The sequence below is a fragment of the Furipterus horrens genome, unplaced genomic scaffold (genome assembly GCF_987537825.1).
Source record: "Furipterus horrens unplaced genomic scaffold, mFurHor1.1.pri manual_scaffold_5, whole genome shotgun sequence".
In the NCBI taxonomy this organism is placed as follows: Eukaryota; Metazoa; Chordata; class Mammalia; order Chiroptera; family Furipteridae; genus Furipterus; species Furipterus horrens.
The window spans coordinates 115,603,028-115,624,579 of NW_028327175.1; the positions used below are offsets into that span (position 1 = coordinate 115,603,028).

General features: G+C 45.2%; 1 protein-coding gene, 1 long non-coding RNA gene and 2 pseudogenes across 3 annotated transcripts in view; 2 read left to right on the forward strand and 2 right to left on the reverse strand.

Moving 5' to 3' along the window:
- Nucleotides 1-3,056: 3,056 nt before the first annotated feature.
- LOC150009342 (uncharacterized) lies at nt 3,057-19,722 on the forward strand. The gene is made up of 2 exons (XR_016511359.1): nt 3,057-3,219; nt 16,967-19,722. It is a non-coding gene; the product is annotated as an uncharacterized LOC150009342 (long non-coding RNA).
- Nucleotides 10,870-11,024, reverse strand: LOC150009343 (U1 spliceosomal RNA; annotated as a pseudogene).
- On the reverse strand, nt 15,726-16,246 carry LOC150009344 (transmembrane emp24 domain-containing protein 9 pseudogene; annotated as a pseudogene).
- A 668-nt stretch (nt 19,723-20,390) lies between the features above and the next one.
- The window catches only part of SRL (sarcalumenin), a 38,459-nt gene continuing 37,297 nt past the window's right edge, over nt 20,391-21,552 (forward strand). Inside the window, exon 1 of one of the 2 annotated variants that reach the window (XM_090277118.1) lies at nt 20,391-20,637. In XM_090277118.1, coding sequence (XP_090133244.1) covers nt 20,577-20,637 — 61 coding nt within the window. In that variant the 5' untranslated portion in view covers nt 20,391-20,576. The remainder of the gene's footprint in view (nt 20,638-21,552) is intronic. The other variant, XM_090277119.1, reaches the window with a different exon arrangement.

Here is a 21,552-nt window from a genome sequence, read left to right on the forward strand (position 1 = left end):
ATTTTAAACATATTTTTAAGAACAGGGAAAATCAAACAAAACCCCAATGGATTTCTGCCCTCCCTAGAGTTAGCCCTACAACTGTCAGTTTTAATTCCCTCTTCCCTCCTCTTTTTGGTTTTCTTCTTTCTCTAAGCACTTACATGGGTTAGGGGTCTGGCTGGGTCAGGACTCTGGGGGTCTGGGGTGGAAATTGCTTCTTTATTGGGGTTTGCTGCTGCCCTTTTGCTCTGCCCTCCCTTCCTTGCCCCACCTCAGCACTAGGATTTGCCATTCACCACCAGCTGGACCCCCACCTCTCCCTCCAGGTTTCCTATCTTCGACCCTCAAAAATGTCTGTCTCTCTTTGTTTTGTTGTTGGTTTTGTTCTTTTTTGGTTTTTGGTTTTTGTTTTTGGAAATTTTTTTTTTTTTTTTTTTTTTTTTTTACAGTTTTGAGGTCTTTATGTTCAAGGAGAGCTATTATATTTTGTTAAGAAAGTGGGGGGGGGGGGGGGCGGGGAACCAAGAGGCCACCATGCCTTTATAGAGAAACAAAATAAAGTTTGTACTTGTTTTTTATATTGCGTCTCCTGGATGCATGCTGTTTTGAGTTGCTGAGGAAGGCTTCTTGGACTGCATAGAGCATGGGATGCTATTTGGGCCCACCAGAGGAGACTAGATGTGGGTCAGCTCATGATGACTCCCCCAATTTGTGTGTGGTGTTGCAATGGGAAAATGGGCTCCTTGCATTCCCTGAGATTACTCTGTGTATTCTGCAAGGATGGGAGATGATGTTGGGGGGAGTGGGGGGTGGGAGGAGTAGCTCCAAACTCCTTGGTGGGGGTGGGAGGCAACAAGAAAATGAACAGCCAAGTCACAGGTTTCTATTTCTTAGAAAAAGGAGACAGGGTGTTCAGGGGTCCTGGCTGATGTCCAAGCTTTGCCACTTTTTTAGCTTGTGTAATCCTGAACTTCATTCTCATCTATAGACGAGAAGGGAGCATTCCCTCATGGTGCTGGCTTAGATCACCATCCTGATATGCCAAGAGTGTGGGTTTGATCTCCAGTCAGGGCACATAGAAGAAGCAACCAATGAATGCATACCTAAGTGGAACAAAAATACAGTGTTTCTCTCTCTAAAACCAATAAATTTAAAAAAAAAAATTTTTTTTAAAGAAAACTCAGGTCCTGGAGTTGGTCTGCAGTGGTTGGTTCCACCTTGGGAAAGCCATTTATATTTGAGCCTCAGTATCCTTTTTTGAAACTTCCAAATAGCCCTGGCCAGGTGGCTTAGTTGATTGGAGCATCATTCTGTATACCAAAAGTTTACAGATTCGTTTCTAGGTCAGGGCACATACCTAGGTTGCGGGTTCAGTCCCTGTTCGGGGTGAGTATGAGAGGTAACTGATCCATGTTTCTTTCTCACATTGGTGTTTCTCTGTGCATCCATCACCCCCCCCCCCCATTAACAAACATATACTTGAATGAGGATTTTTTAAAAAGTTGGGAATTAAAAAATACAAAGAACACATAAATTGGGAAAAATAATTGCACAAGGACAATGCATCTTATGGGGGAGTGGTTCTTTTAAGCAGGTGCATGGGGACTGAGGCCAGAGTAGAATAACCAATTCACTTCTCAGCCCACAAAGAATGCCTCCAGATATGAACTTGTTGAGTAGAAGGGCAGACAGGAGCCTGCATTAAAAAAAAAAAAAAAAGTATATATTTACTTTTTTATTTTTAGAGAGATGGGAAAGGAGGGAGAAAGAAGGGGGAGAAATATTGATTGGCTACCTCTTGCACGCCCCCAACTGGGGACCTGGCTCACAACCCAAACGTGCTCTGACTGGGAATCGAACTGCGGACTGGTGCTCAATCCACTGAGCCACACCTGTCAGGGCTGAGCCTGCATTTAAAATATATACATTTTTAGAGGTGAAATTCACAACAAAATTAACCTTAAATTTTTTTTTAAATTTATTTTCAGAGGGGAGGGAGGAAGAAAAGGAGAGAAACATCAAGTGGTTGTTTCTTGCATGCCCCCAACTGGGGATCTGTCCCACAACCTAGACACATGTCCTGATCAGGAACTGAACCAGTAATCTTTTGATTCATAGGCCGAGGCTCTGTCCACTGAGCCACACCAGCCAAGGCTAACCATTTTTAAAGGGAATGATTCAGTCGCATTTTGTCCTTTCACAATATTGTGCAACCATCATCTCTATCCAGTTCCAAAAACATTTTCATCACTCCAAAACGAGCCACTTACTCATTAATCAGTCTCCCCATTTCTCTTTCCTTTCAGCCCTGGCAACCACCAATCTTTACTTTTATTTATTTTTTGTATTTGTAAAAATTAAAACTAACTTACATTAGGTAAATTCACACCTTTTAGTTTATGGTTGTGTGAGTTTTGACAAATGCATACAACTTTATAACCCCCACCACAATCATGATATAAATTAGTTCCCTCATCCCTAGTGTACCCCAATGTCCCTTTGTGGTCCACCCAGGTCCTGGTAACCATTGATCTATTACTACAGGTTTGCTTTTTCGAAAATGTTATAAATGGAATCACACAACATTTAGCCTTTTTAATGTTTTCTTAACATGGCAACTAACTTTCTCTTTCGGGGTATATCTAGCTAAATATACGTGAGTTGAATACGTGTCTGAGGGGGAGGGGCTTTGCTAGGATCTGGGCGGGGATGCCCCTTTCGAAGTACAGTCCAGCAGCCCCTTTTGGCCAGCTGCAAGATGCGGCCCGCGAGCTCCAATGCAGTTCTTAAGAGGCTTAATTGAGAGTGCTGCGCACCCAGTACACCTGGTCCAGGGACTGCGGACGGTCCACGTTCTTCTGGTGGCCCCAGGTCTGTTCGGTTCCTATGGGCCAGAAGCGGGGCTTGGGGTGGGGCCAAGGAAATTCCCCCTCCCCCGACCAGCGGTAGCTCACCCTGAAGCTGTCGGCGGTCCCACCAACTAGCAGCGGAAGTCAGGGGCACCACCCCTGGTCCCGCCTTTTCCCGGACTCGCCCAGCTCCGCCCCCGCCGCGCATGCTCTCTGGCACCCCAGGCAGTCTGGCGCCCACGCACGCTCCGAGATCAAAAGCAGCAAACGTGACGCTTCCGCATGTTTTCCGCGCAGAGGCGCTCGCCGACTTCCTTCCACAGCTGACAGCGATGTGTGGCACCGCGTGGTGGAGCCAGCGCTGTCTGGTGGAAGTCCGGTGGCACAGGTAACCTACGACGGTCTAGAGGCCGCGGTGACATTAATTTTAATAACATGAATAATTTTAACCCACAGTATCTGAAACATTGTCGTTTCAGCACAAATGAGGAATGTAAGAAACTATGTACGAAATACTTCTTGCCTAGTCTCGGAGGTGGGTTCGGGGTCAGGGAGGCTGGTCTGGGTCAAGGCCATGCGTGGGGTGGCGCCGTCTAGCCCTGGAAGCACATGGGAGACACACCTGGTAGTTAGAAAGTGCACAGTGAGCCCTCAGCGGGTTGAGTACCAGCCTGCGAACCGAGAGCTTGCCAGTTCGATTCCCAGCCTGGGTTGGGGGGGGGGTCAGGTCCCCGGGTTGGCGGCGTGTGAAAGGCAAACGAAGATGTATCTTGCACATCAGTATTTCTCTCCTTTCCTTCCTCTCACTCTAAAAATAAATTATAAGAAAAGAAAGTGCAGTGTCCTGCAGTAGTACAGAAGGTGGCCTGGGAGGAGGAAGAGGTGGAGAAGATGTGGAAATGTTACCACACTCAAGGGGTTCGCTGCTTCGGGTGCTCTAGTCAAAGAAAACGAGAGCGAGGTAGATTTATTTACTTGTGGCAAGTAAAGGAGATAGGGTATCAGTCAAAGGTCTGCCTCCTCAAAGGGAGAAGGGAGACTTAGCCACCGCTTGTATACACTGTTTGATCAGTTACATGTTAATTTCTTCTTTATAGTTGGCTACTTTCATTCCTTGATTTCCTGTCACCTCATCTAGTTCACAACTACAGCTATAAAACACTGTGTTATATATATATATTTTAAATATTTTATTTATTTTTAGAGAGGGGAAGGGAGAGATCAAGAGAGGGAGAGAAACATCAATATGTGGTTACTTCTCGCACACTCCCAATTGGGGATCTGGCTGGCAGCCCAGGCATATGTCCTCACTGGGATTTGAACCGGCCACCCTTTAGTTCGCAGGCCAGCACTCAATCTCCTGAGCCACATGAGTCAGGGCCATTTTTGTTTTTTGTGTATATCAGTTTATTTATTTTTAATTTTTATTTTTAAAAAATTTTCCCCTTTGCTCCCCTCCGCCCAGCACGCCCTCTCCCCAGCAATCCCCCGCCCCAAGTCCATGTCCATGGGTCGTACATACAAGCTCTCTCGCTTCACCCTTTCATATATTCTTCTTTTTTAAAATTAATTAATTATTTTAACAATAAAAAATAATCCCTCCCTCTCAGACTTAAGACCCTTTATAATCTTATAAAGGACAATGGGCGAAGGTCTCGAGCTCCTCTAGCTGCTTCAAGCTGGACATGGTCATTGTCCTACCTACCCTTGGGTCCAGAAATTCCTAATAAGAGTGGGGGTGTGGAGGAGAGGGTGCCCTTCCCACATGGGGAAGGATCTTGCAGACTCCAGGTCAGTTGGCTGTCCCTGGACACTGGCGTGCTTGGTTTAACAGGCCGGCATCCTTGTTGTATTCTGGGGGCAACAGATTTGGCAACAGAGTTAAAAGACATCATTCAATCCATAACCACTAGATGACAAAAGGCAGGGATTAATTTTTCAATGTCCCACATTAGGGAAAAAAAGGGCTTCTTTGGAGGAAGGTGTGCCAGGCACATCTCACCTGTCCAAAACCCTTTTGTCCATTATTCTTAGTTTGGGCTGATGGAAATATTTTAGGTTTCCCCCCTCTCAGACCTCTGGGCTCTTTCTGTCCAAGCCATTAGGATAGAAAAGAGAAACCAGTTTTAAAGTGAAGCCCACAGACCACTCCATACTTCACCAACCCAGCCACTTAGTTCAGCCAAACCATTGAATCTTGGGAGGCAGCGATGCAGACAGGATTAAGTGAGGCCTATACATACAGACAATCATTCAGGTAATGAGATCACGGCGTAGGCTTATGCCCTTTGAAAACAGAAAACACATGTTAATTTATGTTACATAATCCACAAACAAGTCTCTAAATCTGTAAGACTGTCTTATTGGAAAGACATCCAGTTGCAAGGCATTTTACATTCTTCTTGCCTGTAAATTAAACATCTTTGATGATACCACAGACATAGTTTAACGGTCACGTTGTGATGTAGCGGCCTTTTCTGTCTCTCCGTGGTTATAAGACTTCTCTCCAGCTAGTGTTCGGTTGGTTATTCCAGATGATTTCTCCAGAATTAAGTTGTAAGTCCAGACTGGTCCTGGGAGGAGGTTAGTGTAGCTTCCACTTATTCCTCCGCCATCTTGGATCTCCCTACCAGAGAGGTAGGAGGGGCGGAGCCGGGGCGGAGAGGACATGGTGTGGTGGCGGCAGCGGTGGCAGCAGTGGCAGGCCAGCAGTTTGTTTATTTTTTATTGCTAAGTGTATTCCACTGTATGACTATGCTGCAATTTGATTAGCCATTCAGCTAGTGATTGCCATTAGGTTGTTTCCAACTTATGGCTATTGTGAATGTATTTTAATGGCAATTTCCCCTCTGCCACCAGTGTGTGAGGTGGTAACATGGCGGTGGAGGATAAAATACATCCTAAGCATGTTCCGTTGACTGTCTTTGGTGGTGGTTTCTTTGGGAGGCAGCTGGGCATTCTTGATACCTGCTGACCTCCCTGCCCTATTTCAGGGGTCTCTGTTAGGGATAAAACTCATGAGAAATGTCTGTCTTCCCCCATGTTCTTTTTTTATTTTTACCTAGTTTATTCATTTAGTTTTAGAGAGAAGGGAAGGGAGGGAGGGAGGGAGAGAGAGAGAGAGAGAGAGAGAGAGAGAGAGAGAGAGAGAGAGAGAGAGAGAGAGAGAGAGAAAGAGAGAGAGAGAAAGAGAGAGAGAGAAATATCGATGTGAGAGAAAAACATCAACTGGTTGCCTCCTGTATGCGTCCTGACTAGGGACCCAACCCAAAACCCAGGCATGTGCACTGACTGGGAATCAAATCATCAACCTTTCACTTTACAGGATGACGCCCAACCAATTGAGCCACACTGGGCAGGGTTGTCTTCCGTCATGTTCTCAAGGATGGTACATTACACTGTGTCCTTTTTAAGAAGAGCCTCAGAAGAAATTCCTGAGTCTCAGTAACAGAAATAATTCCATTTCCCCCGAGCAGTTGGTTTGTTCTTATTTTAAGGACACTGAGAATTGGTAAATGATCACGTTACACATATGTGAGGGACTTATGTATGTAGTGCTGTTTGCTTTTGTATCAGCCCTGTGAATGGCTCCATTTTGTGTGCCTGCTTTTGTGTAGTTTTCTTCTACTGTTACTTCCAATTCTTGCTTTTTTGCTTTATTTTATGAGTACTTAAAAGTCACCTTTATGCTTTTGTGGCAGAGGAATGGGTTATAATAAATAAACTCCCCCCTTGGCTGGTGTGGCTCACAGGTTCAATTCCTTGTCAGGGCATGTATGAGAGGCAGCTGATTGATGTTTTCTCTTCCCCCTCCCCCCTTCCTCTCTAAAAATCAATGAACATGGACTTGGGTGAGAATTTAAATACATTAATGAATTACAGTGAGTTAAAAAATAATAATGTTTCTCGTATCATGATGTGGGGAATCTTTGGCAGCAGAGTAGTCACCCCAGCTCAAAGATGTTTGAAGGGCCACTTAGTGAAATGGGGGGCCTTCCTGTGACGTTGGCCTCCTTTAGTGATTAAGTGGCTCAGACCAGTATGTAAAGCACGGAGCTGGCTGGCTATGCCATCCTTAGTCTCATATTTTTGTTGGCTCTGGCTCCACCCTGTCCCACCCGAGTTCATCCCACTGTCCCTTCTTTATCCAGCTGCCCCTCTGTGCTTTCCTGGATGCTGTTGTCCCTGTGGCATTTGAGTATTTCACTCTCTTGAGTTCTGCATGCCCTCCTTTGCCCTGTAAGTCCTAGACTGGGGTGGAGTTAGCACCATCCCCCGCTTGGTTCTTCCTCTTCTGCCCTGCTGAGTTGCAAGTCTCTTTTAAAATTTATTTATTTTTGTTTTTTTTAATATGCTTTATTGTTTATGCTATTACAGTTGTCCCCTGCCCCCCTTAGTCCATGCCCATTGGCTGTGCATATAGTTCTCAACATCTTCCTGTCTACTCCACTCCCTCTTACTATGCTTTTTAATTCCTGTACCATTAATTCCTGTACCATCTCCCTCCCTTTCCCCTCTTCCCCTTCCCCACTGACCTCCCCACAAAGTGTTCCCCATACCTATAATTCTTTTCCCACTTTTGTTGCCTACTTAGTTTGCCTTTGTTTTGGTTCTCTAGCTTCTGTTGTTGGTTGTTGTGATACAGTTTTCATTTTTTTAAAAAATTTATTTATTTATTTATTTGTAGAGAGAGGGGAAAGGAGAAAGAGAGGGAGAGAAACATCACTGTGTGGTTGCCTCTTACTCGCGGCCCCAACTGGGGACCTGATGTGCAACCTAGTCATGTGCCGTGACTGGGAATCTAACCAGCGACACGTGGCTCACAGGCCGATGCTCAATCCACTGAGCCACAGCAGCCAGGGCCAGTTTTCATTTTAATGTTCATAGTTTTGATTCTCCTTCTCCTAAACAAGTCCCTTTAACATATCATATAACAGTGGTTTGGATCCAGTGAACTCCTTCAGTTTTACTTTGTCCTTGAAGCACTTTCTCTGCCCTTCCATTCTGAATGACAGCTTCACTGGATAGAGTAATCGTGGTTGTAGGTTTTTGCTTTTCATTACTTTGAATATTTCTTGCCAGTCCCTCTTGCCTGCAGAGTTTCTTTTGAGAAATCAGCTGATAGTCTTCTTGGGACCCCTTTGTAGGTAATTCTTTTCTTCTCTCTTGCTGCTTTTAAGATTCTCTCTTTATCCTTAATTTTTGACATTTTGATTATAATGTGTCTTGGTGTAGCTCTCCCTGGGTCCAGTTTTTTGGAACTCTCTGTGCTTCCTGGACCTGTAAGTCTATTTCCTTTCCCAAGTTAGGGAAGTTCTGCTTCATTATTTTTTCACATAATTTTTCAGTTTCTAGTTCTTCTTCACCTTCTAGCAGCCTTATGATTCAGATGTTGGCTCGCTTATAGCTGATTGATAAATTTCTGAGCCTCCCCTCATTTTCCTCACTTCTCGTTTCCTCTTTCTGCACTGGTTGACTGTTCCTTTCCTATTTTCTGATTTGTTGATTTGATCCCTGGTTTTCTTGCCCTCACCACTAGTTTCATATGTGTTTTTGTTTATTTCAGCAGGACTAGCCTTCATTCCTTCCCTGCCTTGTTTAAGATCTGCTGTTGGGTCTGTAAGCATTTTTATAACCAAACCTCTGAACTGAGCCTCAGAAAGACTTCCTATCTGTTGCTTCGTTAGATTAGATATTTGCTGTCTGGTCTGCTGCGTTACCGGGATCTCTATCATGATCTGTGCCATCCTGACCATTTTGTGTTTACCTTTGCTTCCTGGGAAGGGCTGTCACACCTCCTACGTTATAGGGGGTGGGGTCCTGTCTCACCACGCTGTGGCGTTTTCTGCGAGGGTGGGCATCCAAAATGGATTCCTGGTGTTCACTCTCCTCTGAGAGACCGGGAGCCTCCTCCTCTGTCTCCACCCCCTTGGGGCCTCACAGTCCAAGGCAATGGAGGTCTGCCTTCCCTGGCTTTGGAATCGCAAGCTGACAGGTCTGGTCTGCAGCCAGGGATGCACTCCAGGCACTTCTCCCCTCCCCATAAATAGGGGTGTCTGTGCTTACTGCTGTCTCTCCTCTGTCGCTGCTTCTGCTGAGGACAGCACAGCTTGAATTCTTCTCCCCGGCTTTGTCCCTCCTACCTGTCCGGATGAGCACCACTTCTTTATTACTTCATACGTTGGACTTCCATTTACTTTCTGGAACTTCTGGTTATTTCTGGTTTTGGGGTAGTTGTATTCCTTCTTAGTTGTGGAGGGAGACGGAGCGTGTTAGTCTACACCTCCATCTTGGCCAGAAGTTTCCTGTGTTTGCTTCTGTGTCCCAGGGAGAGCTGTCGCTCCTACTACATTGTAAGGGGCGGAGCCTTACGAATTCATCAGTACATGGTGACCTGTTTTCACCACGTTGTGGCGCTGTATGTGGGGGAGGGGTCAGAGAGGGAACAATGCCTCCTGCCCAGCATTCGCCCCTTTTCCAGGCACCTCTCCCACTTCCGCACTGGACTGGCGCCCCTTTAGCTTGTGCCCTAACCATCGTTCCCAGGGTGGGTGGGTCTGTGGACGTTCTAGGACTGTGGGGGCCCTTTAAACAAGCGGACTCTGCTGAGAGACCGGCAGTTTCTGCCTCCGTCCCAACCCCCACTGGTTTGCTCAGTCAAAAGCAATGAGGCTTGATTTTCCCTGGTGCTGGGACACTTGAGCTATGCAGTCTGGTGAGGAGCTGGGAACGTTCCCCAGGTGTCCCTCCTGCCTTTTTAAAACATGTAACTGCGCTTTCCACCAGCCTGCTGCTGTTGCCACTGCTGCCACCACCACACTGCGTCCTCTCTGCCCTGGCTCCACCCCTCCTACCTGTCTGGGGAGTATTTCTTCTTTATATCTTTGTTTGCTGGACTTCCTTGCACTTTGATTTTCTGGAACTTCTGGTTGTTTCTAGTTTTGAGGTAGTTGTATTCCTTCTTAGTTGTGGAGGGAGATGCAGCATGTATGTCTACGCCTCCATCTTAGCCGGAAGTCGCAAGTCTCTTGTTGATGACAAGAGTATGTGCTGACCTAGAGCAGGGTGTAGGACTGGGGGCTGCAGGGCAGGACCAGCCCTAAATCTCATAGCTGTAGAAAGGAATGAGTTCCCAAACCTCCTGTCCCCTCCACACCACTGGTGTTGAAAAGGAGCTAAGAGTTACAGCTGCACAGTTTCTTGATTTAGGGGCCCAAGTCAAAGGGCCACACCCATCCCGTGCAGCCTGTCTCAGTGGACAGTCTCAGAATCAAATTAGAAAGGAAACAGGGAAGTGATTTAAGAAGGCTGCAGATACTTCACAAACACCAGAGATTGGTTTGTGGATACTTGTCGCTCTCACATTGCCTCTTGCCCTGTGAGAGATACAGAGGATGCTCTTAAAATTCTGGTTTCAAAGAGAATTAATGAAAATCTCCTGTTCCCTTGTAAGTAGATGGAAGTGTTGGTTGGTCTGGCCAGGTACTCAGGGTTAGCGAGAGGCTGCTTATCTGAGATTAAGGGAGAGACAGTCTCCATTCCCCATGGGATCTTCTTGGTGTGTGTCCCTGGCTGTGGGCAGAAAGTTGAGGTGGCAGATAGGGAGGAGATCTGGCACACTATGGCTTGTTCTAGACTTATCATATTCAAAACAGTGGAATTGGTACTCTTTGGTGGTGAGTTCCCTGTCACTGAAAGTATTCAGCAGAGGCTGGATACATATCTGTCAGAGTTACCATGGAGGAGGTTCCTGCTGTGGTTGGGAATTTGGGTCCTTCTAAGGTAAGTGACCTATAATTACTAAGATAAACGGGAAATATTCTCCGTGTGGGTTATTTGCTGTACTGTGTTGGTGTCGAGTGTAGAGCAGATCCAGACAGAGGCTTGCATTGTCAGGGTTCCACTTGAGGAACAGTTTGAGGCATGGATTAATCTAGCAAGTCAGTTGCCAAAAGAGGGATAAAAATATAGAAACTATCTGAGGGTAAGGACCCTTAGGCTGAAGACTCTGGCAGCTTCTGTTTGTTTGCTTGTCTGTTTGTGAATTCAGTCCCCCACTAACACAAACTATGTGGTCCAGTTTCCCACACTGGGGGAAATTGCAGGTATCAGCACATCTGTAGTGTAATGGATAAGTCTCGCCCTGGGAAAACCACTTTCATGATTATGCTATCTCCCCTGCCAGGTAAATATGGCAGCTTCTGTTGATGATTGAGCTGGGGGAAGAGGAAGTATTTACCTTGGGAAGGTGGCATAGTGGCAGTGGGTGATGTGAGATGAAACCAGCGTGGAGATTTCACAGGCAAAGTGAGGTCTGTTTAAGAATTTATGACTTCTGGTCAATTTGGCAGCGTAGGTGAACACAGCTCACCTCCTTGCACAATCACATTAAAATTACAACTAAAATATAGAACAACCATCACTCAGAACTGTCAGAAAGCAAGTTGAATGGAAGTCTAACAACTACAGAATTAAAGAAAACACATCCATCTGTACTGGTAGGAGGGGCAGAGATACGGAATGGGCTGGTCCACATCCACGTGTGGTGGATAAAAATTCAGGAGGGATATCTTGGGAGCGAGGAATCCAGCTCTGCACCAGGCCCCCAGCCCAGTGTTCCAGTGCCAGGAAGATAAGCTTCCATAACTTGTGGCTGCAAAAACCAGCAGGGATTGAGTTGGTGGAATAAACTTCTGGAGTCCCAAGCAGTTCCTCTTAAAGAACCCACACACAGACTTAATCAGACTCACTCCCTCTGAGCTCCAGCCCTGGGGTAGCTGCTTGAAAGGCACCAGTGGCATATAGGAAAAAGTGAAGTGTCTGGCACCAAGGCAAGAGTTAGGGGACAGCCTTCTCCCAGAAAGAAAGGATGGCCATTGTCCCTTTTCCAAATCCTCCCCCAACAGAGCCAGAACTGGCAGGCTGGTGCCAATCTGAGACTTCCATTAACCTGGCTAAAACTGTTTGCCCTCCTCTGGCGACTCATCTCACCCAACTCATGGGCCCACCCAGGCTTCTTTTCCATATGAATAGCTGGTCTTGGCTCATGATTCACAATTTCCTAAATCCTCTCAAACAAGCAACAGCCAGCCTCAATGAGTGCCCAGCCCCATACCTCTTGCTAAGGGGCCACAGGCCTGGTACTAGCAGCGACCAGCCTAGATTCACAGCTTGGCTTCTCCTGGGAATCTTCAAGCCCAGCACAAGTAGCAGCCATCTTATATTGCTTTATAGCTCAGGTAGGGTGGCCCCAGGCAAAACACAGGTCGGGGCTGAACTTGGCCTACACCACCTGGGAAGCCCCAGAGCATGCGCACCCAGTGTACAACTATAGACCACATCAGAGCACCACCATTCTGTCCTTGCACAGCTGAGCCTCCATGGAAGGTAGAGGTTGGTGGTCAGTGGTCACAACTAGTCCTTGCAGCTGGCTGGCCTAGGTAAAATTCTCCCATTGACCTGCCAACAGTAATCAGTGCTCAACTACAAGAGAAGGGTGTACTCAGCCCACAGGAAGGACACACCTTGACTACCCAGCTTGGGCAATAGGGGAGGCTGTGCCACTGGACCCTACAGGACACACCTACTATATTAGGTCACACTACCAAGACACAGAGTCAAAGCAGCTCTACCTAATACATAGAAACAAACACAGGGAGGCTTCCAAAATAAGGAGACAAAGAAATGTGGCCAAATGAAGGAACATATCAAAACTCCAGAAAAAGAACTAAACAAAATGGAGATAAGCAATCTATCAGATGCAGCGCTCAAAACACTGGTTGTAAGGATGCTCAAGAAACTTAGTGAGGACCTTAACAGCATAAAAGAGATCCAGTCAGAAATGAAGGATACACTAATTGAAATAAAGAACAATTTACAGGGAAACAACAGTAAAGTAGATGAAGCCATGAATCAAATCAATGATTTGGAACATAAGGAAGAAAAAACTAACCAATCAGAACAACAAGGAAAAACAAAGAATTTAATAAAATGAGGATAGTGTTAAGTAGCCTATGGGACAACTTCAAGCATTCCAACATTCACATCAGGAGTGCCAGAAGGAGTAGAGAAAGAGCAAGAAATTGGAAATCTGTTTGAAAAAATAATGAAAGAAAACTTCCCTAATTTGGTGAAGGAAATAGGCATGCAAGTTGAGGAAGCACAGAGAGTCCCAAACAAGGTGGATGCAAAGAGGCCCACTCCAAGATACATCATAATTAAAATGCCAAAGGTTAAAGATTAAGAGAGAATCTTAAAAGCAGCAAGAGGAAAGCAGTTAGTTACCTACAGGGGAATTCCCATAAGACTATGAGCTGATTTTTCAAAAGAAACTTTGTAGGCTAGAAGGGATTGGCAAGAAATACTCACAGTCATAAAAGCAGAGACCTACAGCCAAGATAGCTCTACCCGGCAAAGATACATTTAGAATTGAAGGCCAGATAAAGAACTCCTAGACAAGAAAAAGCCAAAGGAGTTCATCATTACCAAACCATTATTATATGAAATGTTAAAGGGGCTTATTTAAGGAAAAGAAGAGAATCAAAAGTATGAACAATTAAATGATAATAAATACATATCTATCAATAATTGAATCTAAAAAACAAACTAAACAAACAAGAACAGCGACAGAATCATGGATACAGAGAGCATTTTGATGGTTGCCAGATGGGAAGGGGGTCGTGGGGGAATGAGTGAAGACGTGAGGGGATTAAGAAGTACAAAGAGATAGTTACAGAATAGCCATAGGGTTGTAAAATTCAGTATAGGAAATGGAGTAAGTAGCCTACGCATGACCCATGAACATGAACAATGTTGTGGAGTTGGGGGGGGGGGGAGCTGGGCGGAGGGAGGCAAAGGGGGAAAATTGGGACAACTGTAATAGCATAATCAATAAAATGAAATAAAATAAAAAAGGATTTATACCTAAGAGTTTATGTTTAGTTGAGTATACCTTCATTTTTAATCTCTTATTTTCCAGAGTCTTTTTTTTATTCAGCCTTAAAAAATCCTCACCCACAGATACGTTTATTGATTTGAGAGAGAGAGGAAGGGAGAGAGAGACACACACAAATATTGATATGAGAGAGAAGCATCAATCATTTGCCTCCTGTACATACCCTGACTGGGGAGCAAACCCACAATGGAAGTTGTGCCCTGACCAGGGATTGGACCTGCAGCAGGACGACACTCCAACCAACCGAGCCACCTTGCCAGGGCTTTTTTAAAAATTATGATAAAAATACATATGTGTGTGTGTATGTGACATAAAAATTAGCATTTTAACCATTTTTAATGTACCATTCAGTGACATTAAGTATATTCACAGTGTTGTGAAACCATCACCACTTAGCATTCTTCTTCAGAAATTTTTCATTATTCTAAGTAGAAACTATACCCATTAAACAATAACTCCTGTGCCCCTTTCCCCCGATCCCTTGACAACCCCCATTCTACTTTATGTCTCTATGAATTTGCCTATTCTAGGTACCTCATATAAATAGAATCCTACAATATTTGTCTATTATAGCCTGTATTGTGTCCCCTACAAGTTCTTATGTTGAAGTCCTAGCCTCCACTATCTCAGAATGTGTCTGTGTTTGGAGATAAGGTCTTCATAGAGGTAATTAAGGTGAAATGGGGTCATATAGATGGCTCCTAACCTGATATGACTGATGTCCATATAAGAAAAGGAGATTTGGACACATGACACAGCCTGAGAGATGAACATATTAGGACAGAGTGAGAAGGTGGCCATTTGCAAGCCAAGGAGAACAGTCTCAGGAAAAACAAAAACAAAAATAAAAAGCCTATCCACACCTTGATCTTGGACTTCCATCCTTCAGAATTGTGAGAAAATAAATTTCTGTTGCTTAAATCCCCCAATCTGTGATATTTTGTTATGGCAGCTTGAGCTGGCTAATACCTTAGTTGTTTTATAACTGGCTTTTTTCACTTAGCGTAACAGTTTATTTCAAGATTCATCAATGTTGTAGCATGTATTAGAATTTCTTTTTTTCTAAGTGGTGAATAATATCCCACTGTATGGATGGACCACATTCAGTTTATCCATTCATTTGCTGATGGACACTTGGGTTGTTTCCACCACTTAGGTATTGTGAATAATGCTGAATTGACCATGGGTATACAAGGATCTGTTTGAGCCCAAAGTACCTTTATTTAATTAGTTACTTTAGAAATCTGTTTTTTCCCCCCTGTTGGAAAACCAATGTAAAAAACCTGTGCTTATTGAAAATGAAACCAGTAACTGAGACTCTGCAGACCCTATACCTAGTCAGCACTAAGACCTCTACTTATCCTGACCCTAGTTCCTCAAGCCCCCCAAAAGACAACTATGTGAAGAATCTGGAGTCAACTCAGGCTACTTTCCCGTAATTGCAACCCCCTTTGTCCTACCCTTAATTGACACCCACTCACCCCTGGATCAGTAAGCTGGGTGTAGGCCCAAGGAGGGAACAGTAAGGTTCTCAGGGTGACAGGGAATCACAGGTACATCCCAACCTGCTCAAAGTCCCAAGTTAGCAAAGGAAGACAAAAGGACTGGCTCACTCATCCACTCCCCTTCCCTCAGCCACCCCAGACAATAGCCTCACATCCCTGATCAGTAACACTGTGATTCTGAGGTGTCATTGGGGCTCCCTGTGGCTTCAACATCCCCTAGGAGATTACTGCAAAAGACCCAGAGCCCAGGAGAGGGGACAGGCATTGGCCCCACCAGCTGCTCAGTATTAGCGAGCCGAGCTGCTCTCCTCGGCCTGTGCCTGGGGTACATGTGACCCCTCTCCCCTCCAGGACATCCATGGCTGGGTACCAGTCTTATCAGAGGGAAATCTGTCCCAGGAGGCTCTTTTTCCCCCAGCCTGGGAGGAAGGATGGCTACTCCATCTTCTTGGCTTCAAAGAAGCTCTTGAAATGTTACACCTGCCAGACATTGATGACTACGAGGATGAGGTTCTACAGAATTGACCACCACAGCATCTTCTGGTTGATGCTCTCGCTGGTCTGCCGGAAGCGCGCCTCTCACTACCTCTGTAATTCTGCCGCTTCTAGGTTTGCTGCATTTGCTGCACCAGCTGTCACACTCATAGCTGCAACTCGTTTGACTTGTCTTTGGCAGCAATTTCTGCATGGTCATTGGTGTGTTCACCCACCTGAATGTCCAGATGAACTCTCAACATGCCTCCAGCAAAAAAGGGAGTACTTGGAATTAAAGATAGATCTGATGCTCGCCAGGGGTATAGGATGTGAAAGTGAACCTGCCTTCAGAGCCATACTGACGGGCCAGAATGACCTTGTCTTCTCAGTCCTTCACCTCCGTGAACATGCCAAGCCCTGGGGGTGGCTGGCTGGTGCTTCTCCTGCTGCTTGTCATACAGCTGCATCTGGTAATTTCCTATAACCATGGTCTTGTCCGGAACTTCCTCTTTAAAGCACTTCTCCATCTCCCTGATGTGCGAATAGAGCATGCTTTCCATGTGTCACCAGACCTCATGGGGAACCAAACAAGGTATCTTTAAATCAAATGCAGTTAGCCCTTTAAAGAATACTGGGGCCCTGGCTGGTATGGCTCAGAGGATTGAGTGCCGGCCTGTGAACCAAAGGATCACTGGTTCGATTCCCAGTCAGGGCACATACCTGGGTTGTGGGCCAGGTCCCCAGTTGGGGGAATATGAGAGGCAACCACATATTGATGTTTCTCTCTCCCTTTCTCTCTCTCTAAAAATAAATAAAATCTTAAAAAAATAAAAAAAGTACTGGGCTCACCCTTTCTCTTCCTGCCTAGGTTGTGGTTCTGTGGTTTTCTCTGACCCTACAGTCTGTGCCTTTTCTCGGTCCTCATGACTTCAGCGTAGCCCTCTACCCCTTTCTCTGACATGCTGAATCCTCTCTTTCCCTGATGTTGTTCACTTGGGCTGATGGTTTGGTAAGTCAGATCCAGGTTCCAATGCAGGCAACTCAGTTCCTTGTCAGTGACATTGAATAGGTCACTTCAGCTCTCTGAACCTCCGTCTTCTCCTTATGAAATGGTAATGTGTGCCTACATCTTGTCACATGTGAAGTACCTGGCACAGAGTGGACACTTCATTTATTTCACTTCCTTTTCTCTCCATGACCAGGTGCTGCCTCCTCCCCTTATGTTGGTCCCTTTCCCCAGCCATGAACATGGATGGAAGACTCAATATTGGTATGTTAGGGTTCTCCCGAGAAGCAGAACCAATAGGATGTGTTTTTCTAGAGAGAGGCTGTGGGGCCTGGAAAGTCTGACATCCACAGGAGAAGCCGGGAGACTGAAAATTCTGGCAAGAGTCGCTGTTGCAGTCAAGTCTGAAGGCAGTCTGAGGCAGAATTCCTCAGTCTTTGAACTGATTGGATGAAGCGCACCCACAAAAGGGAGGGTGATCTGTTTTACTCAAAGTCAACTGTTTTAAATGTTAATCACACCAAAAAATGCCTTCACAGCAACATCCAAACTAATGTTTGACCAAACAGTGGGGCACCACAGCCTAGTCAAGCTGACACAGAAAATTAACCATTGCATTGGTGACTTCTCAGTTCGCTTCAAACTGATCTATAGGTTCATTGTAATCCTAATTATAGTCCAAGGAGGCTTAAAAATAAAACAGTTGACAGGCTGATTCCAAAGTTCATATGCTAGGGCAAAGTAATTAGAATAGTCAAAACAACTTTGAAAAAGATCAAAGTTGAAGGATTTATACTAGCTGATTTCAAGACTTACTAAGAAGCCATGTGTGGTATTAGTAAAAAGATAGACACATAGTTCAGGGGAACAGAATGTGGTCTAGAAATTGATTCCCTCACATTGGTCAATTGATTTTCAAAAGAAGGTGCAAAGGCAATAAGGTGGAGAAAGGATAGTCTTTTAAACAAATGCTGCTGGAACAACTGGATATCCATCTGTAAAAATTAAATGTGTTCCATATCTTGCAACATATTTAAGAAATAGCATCAAATGAATCATAGATCTAAATGTAATTGTCAAGTCATTACATTTTTAGAAGAAAACAGGAAGAAATCTTGTGTCCTTGGACAAGGAAAAGAATTCTTAGGTATGAAACTGGAAGCATAATTCATAAAAGAACATAAAAGATGTGATAAAAATTAAGAATTTTTGCTCTTTGAATGACGTTTAAGTAAATCAATAGGCAAGCCACAGACTGGGAGAAAGTACTTGCAAAGATAGAGATGAAAAAGGGCTTATATCCAGCATATATAAAGAACTCTCAAAACTCAGTAAGAGAAAACCCAGAAAAAATGGGCAAAAGCTTTCAACAAGCAACACTAAAGATGTGGAGACAAATCTGAACGTGGAAACATTGGTTAATAGGAAGATGCAAATGAAAACTACAGTGAGATATCGCTACTCTTTAGATAAGAATATCTAAAATTTAAAAGACTGACCATACCAAGTGTTGGCAAGGATGTGGAGGAACTGGTGGTGCAGAACGTAAAATGGTACAGTCATCTCAGAAAAAAGTTAAATAGACACCCATAATGTGACCCAAGCATTCGACTCCTAGGTATTTACCCAAGAGAAATGAAGGCATGTGTCCATATATTTAGTTGCAAATAATTGTTTATAGCAGCTGATTGGTAATAGCCAAAACTTGGAAAGAGATGTCTCTCAACAGGTGAATTAATAACAGATTGTGGTATAGTAAGTCCTCAGTGTCGTCAGTAGGTTCTGTGACTTTCAGCAAAACAACATAACAAGCCCTGGCTGCTGTGGCTCAGTGGATTGAGCATCGGCCTGCGAGCCAAGTGTCACTGGTTTGATTCCCAGTCAGGGCACATGACTAGGTTGCACGTCAGGTCCCCAGTTGGGGCCGTGAGTGAGAGGCAACCACACAGTGATGTTTCTCTCCCTCTCTTTCTCCTTTCCCTTCTCTCTAAAAATAAACAATCAAACAAACAACTAAATAAATTATTTAAAAAACAAAAACAAAACATTACAAAACCAGTTTTACCATAGGCTAATTTTTTTTTTGACTGGTTATTTTATTATATTAAGAAATTAGCCCTTGCTGGTGTGGCTCATTGGACTGAGTGCCAGCCTGCAAACTAAAAGGTTGCTAGTTCGATTCCCAGTCAGGACACATGCCTAGATTGCAGGCCAGGTCCCAAGTTGGGGGTGTGCAAGAGGCAACCAATGTTTCTCGCATATCCGTTTCTCTCTTTCCCTCTTTCTAAAAATAAGTGAAAATAAAAATTAAAAAAAAAAAAAATTAATGAGAAGCCCCAGCCATGGCAGGGAACAAGCTGGAAACCATGGGCAGCATTTTCCTGCAGACTTGGGATCTGATTTGGGCTGAGGTATTGAAGGAAAAACCTCTTTTGTTTGACATATGTAACATCTTTCCCCTGCTGAGGCCCTGCTTGTGATATGGCAAAGCCAGAGTTCACGAGGATCGATTGAATTAGAGTACCATAGGCTAACTGATATAAACAAGTTAAGTTACTAGGGCATCTCATCGATGTTATAAGGAAACAATGATGAATGAGAGGACGTTACTTGAGGACCTGCTGTATATCCACACAATTGAATACTGCTCAATAAAAAGGGATGAACCATTGATACATGCTATAACATGAATAAAGTTCAAAACAATTACGCTGAGTGAAAGAAGCCAGATAAAAAAGAATCACAGGAGCATGATTCCATTTATATGAAAATCTAGGAAATGCAAACTAATGTGTGGTGACTGCAGGTTAATGCTTGCCTGGGAAAGGGTAAAGGGAGGGACTGCGAAGGGACAGAAGGAAAATTTGGGAGTGAGGAATCTTGTTTTTTAATATTATCTGATTAGATGTCAATAAAACTGTTTTAGAAGTAAAGCATGCACAAGATACATAATCGATTCTTGTTCCTTTTTGAAGGGTGCTGACTTACCCTTACAGTGACACCTTCCCTGAGCCAGACAAACCAGTGTCTGCTTTCCCTTGGCTTTTTAGAACTGGCTCTTAGGGGCTGTCACATGCCCTTAGGAAAATTGCATCAAATAGCACATCAAGGAGGTGACAGAAGATTCTGGAACCCCTGTGCCACTGGAAATGGATCTCTGTCCTTCCACCCTCTGACTTACATCATCAGATGTGTCTCTTAGCTACCTGCCCCCCTGGCCCGTCCATCAACATTCTTTTCCAGAGGTCTGGGAAGGTTAAGCTCCTAGCAATTGATTTCAAAAATCAGACATTGAGGGTTTTCCTTAACTAACCATTATGGCTTTACCTTCCTGACCTTTGGGGACGGGCTGAAACATAAGTCTGTGGTTCTCAAAAAGGTCTTTGCTGCTTGCTTGGCCCTACAAACTCCCTCCTTCAGAAAACTGAGACATGTCAAGGTCACTGACTTGCTGCAGACTTTGGATTAAGTTAGTGCAAATACTGGGAAGACTCAAGTCCCAGACCTAACTCAAGGGACGTCCCACTTTCCCCCCACCTGCTACCTCTATCCTGTGACCTGCACCATGTGACCTCGGGGCTGCTGTGGGAGAGACTCCAGCCAGGGCCCTGCCTTCCAGAGCCTGGCAACTGGCTAGCGCAGAAGTGGCAGAACAAGCCTCCTCTCAGCCTTGCAGGGCTCGTGCTGCTTCCCCATCACGCTCGCCCAGTTGCCCTAGTGACTGTGTGACCCTTCTCCCCCCGCCCGTGCTGCTACCAGCCCTATAAATAGAGGCAAGGAGCAGCTGGGCTCTCTTGGCAGTCACCATGAGGGCGCTGGTTCTGCTCTGCTGCTTTGTAGCGTCGTTCCTGCTCCCAGGACAAGCAGGTATGACCCCACCCCCATGGGCCAGGCCAGACTTTGCTCCTGTCTGAGGTGAGGTGGGCTTGAGTGGTAGTTGGAGAATGTGGCTTCCTGGTGCTGATGGCTGGTCTCATGTCATTCCTATTCTCTTCTCCCCTGGGGCCCAGGAGGAAGAACTGGGTTTGGAGAGAACCTGAGAGCATTTGGGGGGATCTCAGGGAGGCCAGAGGAAGCAGAAACAGTGAACTGAGAGGTACAGGAAGGGATGAGGCCTGTGCTAGGGGCTAGAGAGAAGGTCTGGCCAGTAGATGCTGGGGTAGAAGACCCCAAAAGTCAAGACTAGAGGAACCTCCTAGGCATACAAAAGGCCCAATCTTGGAGCTGGAGAGACCCTTGGAGGTCACTGAGTTTACCCTCTCCCCTGCTGGAAATCTGGCAGGGGCCTGGCTTTGCATGATTGAGGACATGGGGCCAAGCTGGGCAGAGTTGGGGGTCGTCTAAGGAGCAGTGGGATAGAGCAGGTGTCAGTTGGGGATGGGATTGGAGAGAGAGTTGAAGGTTAGCTTGGAAACTGGATTGGACAGTGTTTGTAAGAGGAACAGGACTGACTGTTCTGGGCTTGTTTGGGGCTTCTTTAGAAGTGGCTGGGGGCCTATGTGCCATGGTTTTCCTTTGACATCTCAGCACTGTGTGGCAGAAGCAGCTCTGGTTACAGCGTGGGGGTTATTTATAGGTGTGGAGGGAATACCAGAGCATTTTGCCACCTCTCTGTTCCCGAGATTCCTGGGGCTGGGTTCCCCTTGGGGATGCTTCGGGAGGTGCTCTGGGGACCCCCCGCAGTAATCAGGAATCTGGGACTCTGCTTTGTCTTTCTATGACTGCAGTCTTCATCTGCCCAGGGTACCATAGGGGCCAGAGCCCTAGCCTTTCTGATCTTTG